Raw genomic sequence first — 14,702 nt, 5'->3', positions numbered from 1 at the left:
CTATTCTTAATTTACAATTAAAGTGACTCCAAAATGACACAATACATTATTTACCATTCCATTTCTAATGAGCACAAAATAATCAGAAACACAACCAAAACAAACACCAAATGCATCCAACAAGTGTCTAGAGTCACAAGCTTGATGTAGTTATTGCGTGCTATGAATAGGGGACCAAATACTTAACTTTAATACACATATGTTAATTTTTACCAATACTTTTAGTCCCCTAAAATGGGGGGACTATGTACAAAAATGCTGTCATTTCTGGGCCCTCCCGTGTGGTCTACAGTGCTAGCTGTGCCACCAGAGACTCTGGGTTTGAGCCCAGGCTCTGTCGCAGCCGGCCGCGACCGGGAGGTCCATGGGGCGACACACAATTGGCCTAGCGTCTTCCGGGTTAGGGAGGGTTTGGCCGGGAGGGATATACCTGTCTCATCGCGCACTAGCGACTCCTGTGGCGGGGCGGGAGCAGTGGGCGCTAACCAGGTCGCCAGGTGCACAGTGTTTCCTCCGACACATTGGTGCGGCTGGCTGCCGGGTTGGATGCGCGCTGTGTTAACCTGTTGCGACGAGCCATCCCGGATCCGGGATCGTGAATACAGCCTCAAGCTCATTACCATAACGCAACATTAACTATTCATGAAAATCGCAAATGAAATTAAATCAATATGCTAGCTCTCAAGCTTAGATTTTTGTTAACAACACTGTCATCTCAGATTTTCAAAATATGCTTCTCAACCATAGCAAAACAAGCATTTGTGTAACAGTATTGATAGCTAGCGTAGCATTTAGCGTAGCATTTAGCGTTAGCATTCAGCATGCAACATTTTCACAAAAAACAGAAAAACATTCAAATAAAATAATTTACCTTTGAAAAACTTCAGATGTTTTCAATGAGGAGACTCTCAGTTAGATAGCAAATGTTCAGTTTTTACAAAAATATTATTTGTGTTGACAAATCGCTCCGTTTTCTTCATCACGTTTGGGTAAGAAAACCCCCGAAAATTAAGTCATTAAATGCAAACTTTTTTCCAAATTAACTCCATAATATTGACAGAAACATGGCAAACCGATGTTTAGAATCAATCCTCAAGGTGTTTTTCACATATCTATCGACGATAAATCATTCGTGGTAGTTGACTTTCTCTTCTGAAGAAATGGAACGGCGCATGGACCTAAAGATTACGCAATAATTTCGACACCGGGCGGACACCTGGTAAATGTAGTCTCTTATGGTCAATCTTCCAATGATATGCCTACAAATACGTCACAATGCTGCAGACACCTTGGAGAAACGACACAAAGGGCAGGCTCATTCCTGGCGCATTCACAGCCATATAAGGAGACATTGGAACACAGCGCCTTCAGAATCTGGGGCATTTCCTGTATGAAACTTCATCTTGGTTTCGCCTGTAGCATTAGTTCTGTGGCACTCACAGATAATATCTTTGCCGCTTTGGAAACGTCAGAGTTTTTTCTTTCCAAAGCTGTCAATTACATGCATAGTCGAGCATCTTTTCGTGACATATGTGAGAATGCTGTTCATCGACTACAGCTCGGCATTCAACACCATAGTACCCTCCAAGCTCGTCATCAAGCTCGAGACCCTGGGTCTCGACCCCGCCCTGTGCAACTGGGTTCTGGACTTCCTGACGGGCCGCCCCCAGGTGGTGAGGGTAGGCAACAACATCTCCTCCCCGCTGATCCTCAACACGGGGGCCCCACAAGGGTGCGTTCTGAGCCCTCTCCTGTACTCCCTGTTCACCCACGACTGCGTGGCCATGCACGCCTCCAACTCAATCATCAAGTTTGCGGACGACACAACAGTGGTAGGCTTGATTACCAACAACGACGAGACAGCCTACAGGGAGGAGGTGAGGGCCCTCGGAGTGTGGTGTCAGGAAAATAACCTCACACTCAACGTCAACAAAACTAAGGAGATGATTGTGGACTTCAGGAAACAGCAGAGGGAACACCCCCCTATCCACATCGATGGATCAGTAGTGGAGAGGGTAGCAAGTTTTAAGTTCCTCGGCATACACATCACAGACAAACTGAATTGGTCCACTCACACTGACAGCGTCGTGAAGAAGGCGCAGCAGCGCCTCTTCAACCTCAGGAGGCTGAAGAAATTCGGCTTGTCACCAAAAGCACTCACAAACTTCTACAGATGCACAATCGAGAGCATCCTGGCGGGCTGTATCACCGCCTGGTACGGCAACTGCTCCGCCCTCAACCGTAAGGCTCTCCAGATGGTAGTGAGGTCTGCACAACGCATCACCGGGGGCAAACTACCTGCCCTCCAGGACACCTACACCACCCGATGTTACAGGAAGGCCATAAAGATCATCAAAGACATCAACCACCCGAACCACTGCCTGTTCACCCCGCTATCATCCAGAAGGCGAGGTCAGTACAGGTGCATCAAAGCTGGGACCGAGAGACTGAAAAACAGCTTCTATCTCAAGGCCATCAGACTGTTAAACAGCCACCACTAACATTGAGTGGCTGCTGCCAACACACTGTCATTGACACTGACCCAACTCCAGCCACTTTAATAATGGGAAATGATGTAAATATATCACTAGCCACTTTAAACAATGCTACCTTATATAATGTTACTTACCCTACATTATTCATCTCATATGCATATGTATATACTGTACTCTAGATCATCGACTGCATTCTTATGTCACTAGCCACTTTAACTATGCCACTTTGTTTACTTTGTCTACATACTCATCTCATATGTATATACTGTACTCGATACCATCTACTGTATGCTGCTCTGTACCATCACTCATTCATATATCCTTATGTACATATTCCTTATCCCCTTACACTGTGTATAAGACAGTAGTTTTGGAATTGTTAGTTAGATTACTTGTTGGTTATCACTGCATTGTCGGAACTAGAAGCACAAGCATTTCGCTACACTCGCATTAACATCTGCTAACCATGTGTATGTGACAAATAAAATTTGATTTGATTTTTTGATTTGACAAAATATATTTTTTAAAACGGGAACGTTTTTTATCCAAAAATTAAAAGAGCGCCCCCTATCTCGAAGAAGTTAAGAAGCAGTGCAGCTTGGTTGGGTTGTGATTCGGAGGACGCATGGCTTTCGACCTTCGTCTCTCCTGAGCCCGTACGGGAGTTGTAGCGATGAGACAAGATAGTATCTACTAACAATTGGATACCATGAAATTGGTGAGAAAAGGGGGTAAAACTTTTTTTGCCTGTAATTTCTAAACTGTTTGCCTGATATGGATGAAAATACCCTTAAATTAAAGCTGACAGTCTGCACTTTCACCTCATAGTCATTGTTTGATTACAAATCCAAACTGTTGCAGTATAGAACCAAAATAATAAAAAATGCTTCCCTGTCCCAATAATTACGGAGGGCACTGTAGTTAGCTCTGTGTGCCTGTGTATGTGTGAGTACCTCTTTCAGAGTAGTTGGTGTTGTGTGAGAAGGAATCGACTTACTGCGTGTCTGCTCGTGTGAGCGTTGCCGTGTTTTGGAGCGAATAAGATAGAGCTAGAGAGCTTCTGTTCCTGTTACTGTGTGAGGGAGTACAGGGAGGGGAGAGGGGTGGAGGAAGACAAGGTGAGAGATAATGTGCATGACAGAGGGAATGAGGGAGGACTGATCAGGAGCACACACAGAGAGAAGACCTCAGGCTATGTATGGTATTTAGAGCACTTTACACCAAACCTCTAAACTTTATCTGATGGAGGGTTCCTCTGTCTCCTCTATCTCCATCTTCAGATACGAGAGAACAGACATACAGTACAGACATAGGCCTGTACAATACTGACATATAACAGACATTGCCCTCGCTTCATATTCATTGCCAAACCCACTGGCTCCAGGTCATCTATAAGTCTTTGCTAGGTAAAGCCCCGCCTTATCTCAGCTCACTGGTCACCATAGCAGCACCCACCCATTGCACTCGCTCCAGCAGGTATATTTCACTGGTCACCCCATAAGCCAATTCCTCCTTTGGCTGCCTTTCCTTTAAGTTCTCTGCTGTCAATGACTGGAACGAATTGCAAAAATCACTGAAGCTGGAGACTCATATCTCCCTCACTAACTTTAAGCATCAGCTGTCAGAGCAGCATTCTTATTTTCAATGACGGCCTAGGAACAGTGGGTTAACTGCCTGTTCAGGGGCAGAACGACAGATTTTGTACCCTGTCAGCTCGGGGGTTTGAACTTGCAACCTTCCGTTTACTAGTCCATACGGTATGTCTCGGCTGAGGACTTTTAACGAGAGTGGCACGTATAGCTTGCTGTTGTTGTTAGCCAATCAGAAGTCATCAAAGCGGCAATTTTTTTTTCTCATTTTGTCTATCATAGTTGAAGTGTACCTATGATGAACATTACAGGCCTCTCTCATCTTTTTAAGTGGGAGAACTTGCACAATTGTTGGCTGACTAAACACTTTTTTGCCCCACTGTATCTATGTTTATCTGTTTTCTGAGCCAGCCATAGAGGGGGGGGGGGGGGAGTGGAGAGGGATGGAGGGATTGAGAGAGAGAGAGAGGTGGCAGTGACTGAGAGAGAGAGAGAGAGAGAGAGGTGGCAGTGACTGAGAAAGAGAGCGAGACCAGAGAGGAAGAAGTGAGGGGGATAACTGGGTCTAAAACCAGTCTTCTCCAGCAGGTGGCGGTACATTTAAAAAAAAATATATCGCTCACCAAGAGAGGAGTTTTTGTATGGAGGTCAATGAGTGTTGAATTTAGTTTAACTAAAAATGTAATGGCTTATTTACGGGCTGTTATTGTAAATAAGAATTTGTTTTTAACTGACTTGCCAAGATAAATAAAAATGTATTAGATGTGGCTTATTTGATCTGATAGAAGTTTGGTAATGCTTAGGTTCTTACCAGTTTAATGATATTAGTAGGACATGTGACATCTCGGCATACCAGTTTAATGATATTAGTAGGACATGTGACATCTCGGCATCTTTGAGAAACACTTTATCGGAGTTTTGTCTGTTGTTTACACACGTATCTGCCCTCTCATTGGCTAGAATGGTCCCACCTGATCTTGCCTCCTCCCGACTGCCTTCTATTTTTGAAGACATTTATTTTCATTGTTAGATCGACCACTTGAGTATCTGGTCAATATAATGGATAATCTATTGCAAGACAGAGAGCTAGAGACGGAGAAGGGAGGAGGCTCAGTCACTATATCTCTCTGTTTTGATCCAATAAATAGCTTGACAAATGGAGCTGTGGAAGTCCAGTCTTACTGTTACGACTCTCGTTTGTGGAATGACCGGACCAAGGTGCAGCGTGGTAGGCGTACGTCGTTCTTTTTATTGATGACACCAAAAGCAAAATAACAATGACAAAAATGAAAGCGCACAGTTCTGTCAGACAAAATAAACTATACAGAAAACAAGATCCCACAAAACCCAAAAGGAAAATGACAACTTATATATGATCCCCAATCAGAGACAACGATAGACAGCTGCCTCATATTGGGAACCATACTCAGCCAAAAACACACAGAAATAGAAAACAGATTTTCCCACCCTGACCTAACCACACATAGAGAATAATAAGGATCTCTAAGGTCAGGGCGTGACACTTACATGTTGATAAGAACACAGCAGGCTGGGGCGGACAGACAGATAGGCAGGCAGGCGAACACAAGAGAGAGAGAGACAGACTATATTTGTGTCTCTCTCTCAAACTGTACATAGCAGAGATCTATTGTATCAGTCTACTGGTTCATATCTTCCCTGTCTGCAGACACTCTGACACACACGCACAAGCACACACACACACTACATATTTTCTCCCTGAAAAATATCTCTGCATTCTGCACGTGATGAGATATTGAGTCACCACAGTCATGGACATATTAGAAGCTGATTCTCACTAGAGGTCGACCGATTATGATTTTTCAATACCGATACCGATTATTGGAGGACAATATATATATATATACACACACACATTTTTGTAATAATGACAATTGCAACAATACTGAATGAACAAAGAACACTTTTATTTTAACTTAATATAATACATATTATGTGCTTTTGGATGGGTGTTCTTAAGGTGATTCCACAGGTTGGTTGTATTTTTTGATTTAGCCGTTGCTGACTCCATGCTTACATCTTTATCACAAATAAGACACCTTGTTTTCCCTGGTGCCAATTCCATGTAATAGTCCCACACTGGTGCTCTGCTTTTCTCTGCCATCTGTAAAACACACACACACACACACAGCTCTGAAGTGACAATGATACTGAATAGTCTGCTTAGGAGACAAATACTCTCAACTGTTTGAATAAAAATTGAGTTTAAGTTACCTGTGATGTGTTGAAAACAAAAACTGTAATTTCCATATGCAGGAAATCCTATTTTAATAATGGGCATGGTAAGAATTGACTACCAAAGTGCGATCCATAATTCCCATGACACCTAGCAAAATCTGAAAAGCGGTTCCTTCATTAATTTATTCCATAGGATATTTTTAGATTAACTTAAAATAAGGTCTGTGTTTCATGTAGGCTTACACCACCTTGCCAATTTTATAACGGTGTAGATATCCATAGGACAAGGTAACACTGATCAATATTGGCTAAATATAAGCGAAGATCATTTTTTTTTTTGTAGAATGGATTTATGAAAATATGTTGACACACGTTACCTTATCCTAGTGAGATTTACACGGGTATCAAAACGCCAAGGTGGTTTAAGCACGAAACACAGACCTTATTTGAAGTAGATCAAGACATTCTCTATGGAAGACATGAACGGTAAAATAACGAAGGAACCCCTTTCACGTTCAGCCGCAAGTTATTACAGGAATTATAACGCGTCGACTATTTCTCTCTAAACCATATACCTTTGACTATTACGAGCCTGCTGCTGCCCACCACCCCTCAGTCAGACTGCTCTATCAAATCATAGACTTAACTATAATAAACACACAGAAATACGAGCCTTAGGTCAAATCCGGAAACTATCACCTCGAAAACAAAACGTTTATTCCGTTCTGTATTTTATCTAACGGGTGGCATCCATGAGTCTAAATATGCCTGTTACATTGCACAACCTTCAATGTTATGTCATAATTACGTAAAATTCTGGCAAATTAGTTCGCAAAGAGCCAGGCAGCCCAAGCTGTTGCATATACCCTGACTCTGCACGCAATGAACGCAAGAGGTGACACAATTTCACCTGGTTAATATTGCCTGCTAACCTGGATTTTTTTTTAGCTAAATATGCAGGTTTAAAAATATATACTTGTGCATTGATTTTAAGAAAGGCATTGATGTTTATGGAAAGTACACATTGGAGCAATGACAGTCGTTGATTGATTGTTTTTTTTATAAGATAAGTTTAATGCTAGCTAGTAACTTAGCTTGGCTTACTGCAGTGAGGAACACGGCATATACTGCACCGCAGCACACGGCAGCACACACTCCTGAGGTAATTTATTTAGCACAGCAAGGACAATCTTTATATTATCGTTCATCAATTATTCAGAGACAGTTTCCATGAAACATAGAGGGAAAGAGGAGAAAATAGAGTCCAGTTTTCCTATTTTGTCTCTCGTTTAACAGACGATGATCCTTAATGTTTGTCCTGTTATCTTTATTTCAGGAAAATCGTCATTAAATTTGGAGGGATGAAGAAGAAGAGGGAGACAGAGTCTTCAGAGGAGGAGTCTGATGAAGAACGTCCGCCTCGAAGATCCTTTAAAGACGATGACTCGGTGAGTCCCTCCCCCAGTCTCCAAGCTGTAGCTCGCAAAAGCCTTATGACGGTGTTATTGTGATTATTATAGGAATGGAGTCCCTCCCCATGTCTCCAAGGCTACAGTATGCAGGCTCTTTATTGCTGCAGAACTCTTATGACGGTGTTATTGTGATTATTATAGGCATGGAGTCCCTCCCCATGTCTCCAAGGCTACAGTATGCAGGCTCTTTATGGCTGCAGAACTCTTATGACGGTGTTATTGTGATTATTATAGGCATGGAGTCCCTCCCCATGTCTCCAAGGCTACAGTATGCAGGCTCTTTATGGCTGCAGAACTCTTATGACTGTGTTATTGTGATTATTATAGGCATGGAGTCCCTCCCCATGTCTCCAAGGCTACAGTATGCAGGCTCTTTATGGCTGCAGAACTCTTATGACGGTGTTATTGTGATTATTATAGGCATGGAGTCCCTCCCCATGTCTCCAAGGCTACAGTATGCAGGCTCTTTATGGCTGCAGAACTCTTATGACGGTGTTATTGTGATTATTATAGGCATGGAGTCCCTCCCCGTGTCTCCAAGGCTACAGTATGCAGGCTCTTTATGGCTGCAGAACTCTTATGAAAGTGTTTTTGTGATGTTTAAGGCATGGAATCCCTCCCGTGTCTCCAAGGCTACAGTATGCAGGCACTTTATGGCTGCAGAACTCTTATGACGGTGTTATTGTGATTATTACAGGCATGGAGTCCCTCCCCGTGTCTCCAAGGCTACAGTATGCAGGCTCTTTATGGCTGCAGAACTCTTATGACGGTGTTATTGTGATTATTATAGGCATGGAGTCCCTCCCCGTGTCTCCAAGGCTACAGTATGCAGGCTCTTTATGGCTGCAGAACTCTTATGAAAGTGTTTTTGTGATGTTTAAGGCATGGAATCCCTCCCCGTGTCTCCAAGGCTACAGTATGCAGGCACTTTATGGCTGCAGAACTCTTATGACGGTGTTATTGTGATTATTACAGGCATGGAGTCCCTCCCCGTGTCTCCAAGGCTACAGTATGCAGGCTCTTTATGGCTGCAGAAGTCTTATGACGGTGTTATTGTGATTATTATAGGCATGGAGTCCCTCCCCATGTCTCCAAGGCTACAGTATGCAGGCTCTTTATGGCTGCAGAACTCTTATGATAGTGTTTTTGTGATGTTTAAGGCATGGAGTCCCTCCCCGTGTCTCCAAGGCTACAGTATGCAGGCTCTTTATGGCTGCAGAACTCTTATGACGGTGTTATTGTGATTATTATAGGCATGGAGTCCCTCCCCATGTCTCCAAGGCTACAGTATGCAGGCTCTTTATGGCTGCAGAACTCTTATGACGGTGTTATTGTGATTATTAAAGGCATGGAGTCCCTCCCCGTGTCTCCAAGGCTACAGTATGCAGGCTCTTTATGGCTGCAGAACTCTTATGACGGTGTTATTGTGATTATTATAGGCATGGAGTCCCTCCCCGTGTCTCCAAGGCTACAGTATGCAGGCTCTTTATGGCTGCAGAACTCTTATGACGGTGTTATTGTGATTATTATAGGCATGGAGTCCCTCCCCATGTCTCCAAGGCTACAGTATGCAGGCTCTTTATGGCTGCAGAACTCTTATGACGGTGTTATTGTGATTATTATAGGCATGGAGTCCCTCCCCGTGTCTCCAAGGCTACAGTATGCAGGCTCTTTATGGCTGCAGAACTCTTATGACGGTGTTATTGTGATTATTATAGGCATGGAGTCCCTCCCCGTGTCTCCAAGGCTACAGTATGCAGGCTCTTTATGGCTGCAGAACTCTTATGACGGTGTTATTGTGATTATTATAGGCATGGAGTCCCTCCCCATGTCTCCAAGGCTACAGTATGCAGGCTCTTTATGGCTGCAGAACTCTTATGACGGTGTTATTGTGATTATTATAGGCATGGAGTCCCTCCCCATGTCTCCAAGGCTACAGTATGCAGGCTCTTTATGGCTGCAGAACTCTTATGATAGTGTTTTTGTGATGTTTAAGGCACGGAGTCCCTCCCCGTGTCTCCAAGGCTACAGTATGCAGGCTCTTTATGGCTGCAGAACTCTTATGACGGTGTTATTGTGATTATTAAAGGCATGGAGTCCCTCCACATGTCTCCAAGGCTACAGTATGCTGGCTCTTTATGGCTGCAGAACTCTTATGATAGTGTTTTTGATGATGTTTAAGGCATGGAGTCCCTCCCCGTGTCTCCAAGGCTACAGTATGCAGGCTCTTTATGGCTGCAGAACTCTTATGACGGTGTTATTGTGATTATTATAGGCATGGAGTCCCTCCCCATGTCTCCAAGGCTACAGTATGCAGGCTCTTTATGGCTGCAGAACTCTTATGATAGTGTTTTTGATGATGTTTAAGGCATGGAGTCCCTCCCCATGTCTCCAAGGCTACAGTATGCAGGCTCTTTATGGCTGCAGAACTCTTCTGACGGTGTTATTGTGATTATTATAGGCATGGAGTCCCTCCCCATGTCTCCAAGGCTACAGTATGCAGGCTCTTTATGGCTGCAGAACTCTTATGACGGTGTTATTGTGATTATTACAGGCATGGAGTCCCTCCCCGTGTCTCCAAGGCTACAGTATGCAGGCTCTTTATGGCTGCAGAACTCTTATGACGGTGTTATTGTGATTATTACAGGCATGGAGTCCCTCCCCATGTCTCCAAGGCTACAGTATGCAGGCTCTTTATGGCTGCAGAACTCTTATGACGGTGTTATTGTGATTATTAAAGGCATGGAGTCCCTCCCCGTGTCTCCAAGGCTACAGTATGCAGGCCCGTTATGGCTGCAGAACTCTTATGATAGTGTTTTTGATGATGTTTAAGGCATGGAGTCCCTCCCCGTGTCTCCAAGGCTACAGTATGCAGGCCCGTTATGGCTGCAGAACTCTTATGACGGTGTTATTGTGATTATTAAAGGCATGGAGTCCCTCCCCGTGTCTCCAAGGCTACAGTATGCAGGCCCGTTATGGCTGCAGAACTCTTATGACGGTGTTATTGTGATTATTAAAGGCATGGAGTCCCTCCCCGTGTCTCCAAGGCTACAGTATGCAGGCTCTTTATGGCTGCAGAACTCTTATGATAGTGTTTTTGATGATGTTTAAGGCATGGAGTCCCTCCCCGTGTCTCCAAGGCTACAGTATGCAGGCTCTTTATGGCTGCAGAACTCTTATGATAGTGTTTTTGATGATGTTTAAGGCATGGAGTCCCTCCCCGTGTCTCCAAGGCTACAGTATGCAGGCTCTTTATGGCTGCAGAACTCTTATGACGGTGTTATTGTGATTATTAAAGGCATGGAGTCCCTCCCCGTGTCTCCAAGGCTACAGTATGCAGGCTCTTTATGGCTGCAGAACTCTTCTGACGGTGTTATTGTGATTATTATAGGCATGGAGTCCCTCCCCGTGTCTCCAAGGCTACAGTATGCAGGCTCTTTATGGCTGCAGAACTCTTATGACGGTGTTATTGTGATGTTTAAGGCATGGAGTCCCTCCCCATGTCTCCAAGGCTACAGTATGCAGGCTCTTTATGGCTGCAGAACTCTTATGACGGTGTTATTGTGATTATTAAAGGCATGGAGTCCCTCCCCGTGTCTCCAAGGCTACAGTATGCAGGCTCTTTATGGCTGCAGAACTCTTATGATAGTGTTTTTGATGATGTTTAAGGCATGGAGTCCCTCCCCGTGTCTCCAAGGCTACAGTATGCAGGCTCTTTATGGCTGCAGAACTCTTATGACGGTGTTATTGTGATTATTATAGGCATGGAGTCCCTCTCCGTGTCTCCAAGGCTACAGTATGCAGGCTCTTTATGGCTGCAGAACTCTTATGATAGTGTTTTTGATGATGTTTAAGGCATGGAGTCTCTCCCCATGTCTCCAAGGCTACAGTATGCAGGCTCTTTATGGCTGCAGAACTCTTATGATAGTGTTTTTGTTATGTTTAAGGCAGGGGTAGGCAAATATATTTATTTATATTTATCTATTTATCTATTGTAGTATTATTATTAAAAGGCATGGAGAGGCCATTTCCTCAGTCTGCAGAACGCAGGCCTTTATGTTTAAAGATTCATGTCATATAGACCAGTTCTTATGACAGTGTTGTTGTGATAGTTAAAGCCATGGAGAGTCCCTGTCCTTGGGCTCTCTTGTTGGCCATGCTGATACTGAGTGGAATACAGGAGTCACAGCTGTGGTATGGAGTCAAAGTACACCGGGTGGTTCAGAGTTAGTTCAGGGCCTTACCAACTCAAGAATGAATAGCTCCAGTGTAATTTACTGTTGTTGTTGGTAGAGCTGAGGATTCTGTAGGGGTAGGCCTATTCTATACATTGAGGACAGTCCTTATCCATAGACACTGGTGTTGAGTGAGGGGGACGATCTGCTCTGTTCCAGTTGACGGAGTATTCAGTGAGTGGGGATGAAAGACTACTCTCTCCCCTAACTCCCCTCTCCCCCTGGCTGTGTCATAGTATGGATCGACTGGGGATTACCCCCCCCCCCCCCGCCCATGTGTATGTATAATTATCCTCATTATCCCCCCCACCCAGTCTTAATTAGAGCTGTTTGAAGATGTCATTTAGAATGATCCTCCAGTCCTGTCTGTTGCACTATAAGTGGTGGAGTTAGTAGACAGACAGCTCTGAGAACAGCTACAGCATCATCACCACAGGGGACCCCTCAGCCTCGGAGGTAACCTGACAGGCAGGGAAGGAGGGACCACTCAGCCTGGGAGGCAGCCTGACAGGCAGGGAAGGAGGGACCACTCAGCCTGGCAGGCCTGAGTCTTTTATGGTCAGCCTGGGTTATTCTCATCCACAGGCACGTTATTAGTTTCAACTGAATGGTATTTAGTACCTCATTAAACTGTGGCTGTCATTAGCAGGGTCTCTCTGATGTGTTTCCCTAATAATAAGCACACATATTGCTGCGGAGTGCATACAACACACAGACACATGCACACACACTATTGAGAATAGACAGGACTGCCTTTGATGGCTGCCTACATATTAACCCAGTAAAACATAGGAAAAGAGTTATACTGATATTTTGGCTGTGCTGATTTGTACAATACAGAACCTCCGTAATACTAAACGTCTTTCCCTTACCCCCGTAGACGCGTCGGTCGAACCGCCAGGTGAAGAGGAAGAAGTATGCAGAGGAGGGAGAGGCCAGGGTGTCTGATGAGGAGGTGAAGGTCATGGTTAAAACCAAGAAGACCAGCACTGCTGCAGCACGCAAAGAGCCAGCACAGCAGCTGTTTGTGGTGAGGAGATACTGGCCTGGCCCAGGCAGCAATCAATAACTCTCAATAACATTCAGTTGTTCTAGACCAGTTGTTTCCAACTCCAGTCCTCCAGTACCCCCAAAAGTACACATTTTTGCTGTAGCGTAATCGTCAATCCCTCAACGAGTGAGTTTGTCTGGGGCCACAACAACAATGTGTACTGTTGGGGGTACTGGAGGACTGGAGTTGGGAAACACTGTAAGACTGATAGGTTCTACAGTACCAAAACATCTCAAGATTACATTCTTCATTGCTCTAGCATAGCCCTATCTAGTCTAATATGTGTGTTATAGCAGTACAATGCATCTCAAGGCCATACTTCATTCTGATATACATTGAACATACATGAACCTGCTGTGTGGAGTATGAAGGTTGTACATGGAGCTGTTAAAGTGGTTTGTTTCCAATGCTGCAGGAAAACCCCAGTGAGGAGGATGCTGCGGTTGTTGACAAGATCATGTCATCTCGAATAGTCAAGAACGAGGTAGGATTACAATCATTATCTTTAATGCCACACTCACTCATACCACTCTTTGTAGTTCTATAGTATTTTAGTTTACTTAGTCGTACATCTGCTTACCATCTGCAATGTGGGTTTGATTGAATTCAACCCTCTGTCTTTTCCTACCATACACCGAGTGTACAAAACATTAAGAACACCTTCCTATTATTGCATCCCCCTTTTGCCCTCAGAACAGCATCAATTCGTTGTAGCATGGACTCTACAAGGTGTCAAAAGCATTCCACAGGAATGCTGGCCCATGTTGACTCCAATGCTTCCCACAGTTGGCTGTTGAGCATGAAAAACCCAGCAGCGTTGCAGTTCTTGACACAAACCGCTGCGCCTGGCACGTATTACCACACCCCGTTCAAAGGAAATTAAATATTTAGTCTGCCCATTCACTCTCTGAATGGCACACGTAGACAATCCATGTCTCAAGGCTTAAAAATCCTTACTTAATTAACCTGTCTCCTCCCCTTCATCTACACTGATTGGAGTGGATTTAACAAGTGACATCAATAAGGGATCACAGCTTTCACCTGGATTCACCTGGTCAGTCTATGTCATGAAAATAGAAGGTGTTCTTAATGTTTTGTACACTCCGTGTATGAAGAGCTTTTAGTCTGTATTCTGTTCTATAATATTGGTTCCTCTTCTAGGTCGCTCCAGGAGTTATCGTAGAAGTGGAGGAGTTCTTTGTAAAATACAAAAACTAGTAAGGCATTCTTTTTCATTCCGGCTAAGATAATTGCATGCACATTTTTAAATGTTTGTATTCAACCAAAAAAGCCAAATACAGTATGTTAAACAGAGCGATGTAAGACACAGCTTGTCATTACTAGTTCTTGCACTACCACTTTGAGATGCCTTTGACTGAACTCACATGTGACCTCATTGTAGTTTCACTAGAACAAAATCCAGGCCAGTCTGAAATGAAGACTAATTTGGTGTGTAGTAGATTGTAAATCCTATACAAATGTAAAATGTACAAAATAGCACACAAATGGAAAATTTAAACATAAAGTAAACATATATCCATTTGAAAGATGTACGACGTCATAAAAGACATTCAAGGTTTAGTTTGTACTATACGTGTGTGTTCTCGTGCGTTCCTGACTCTGTGTGTTGTCCCTCGGTCTCT

General features: G+C 43.8%; 1 protein-coding gene across 8 annotated transcripts in view; it reads left to right on the top strand.

Annotated features, from left to right (window-relative positions):
* Positions 1–14,702, top strand: part of chd9 (chromodomain helicase DNA binding protein 9) — a 161,420-nt gene that overhangs the window by 69,648 nt on the left and 77,070 nt on the right. For all 8 annotated transcript variants that reach the window (XM_065012043.1, XM_065012045.1, XM_065012044.1 and 5 more), the window contains 4 exons: positions 7,638–7,749; positions 12,889–13,038; positions 13,475–13,543; positions 14,221–14,276. In XM_065012043.1, the coding sequence (XP_064868115.1) occupies positions 7,638–7,749; positions 12,889–13,038; positions 13,475–13,543; positions 14,221–14,276 (387 nt within the window). The remainder of the gene's footprint in view (positions 1–7,637; positions 7,750–12,888; positions 13,039–13,474; positions 13,544–14,220; positions 14,277–14,702) is intronic.

The sequence above is a fragment of the Oncorhynchus nerka genome, linkage group LG27 (assembly GCF_034236695.1).
Source record: "Oncorhynchus nerka isolate Pitt River linkage group LG27, Oner_Uvic_2.0, whole genome shotgun sequence".
Lineage (NCBI taxonomy): Eukaryota > Metazoa > Chordata > Actinopteri > Salmoniformes > Salmonidae > Oncorhynchus > Oncorhynchus nerka.
The sequence above is the reverse complement of the archived record's forward strand: the minus strand, read 5'-3'. Positions and strand labels throughout refer to the sequence as shown.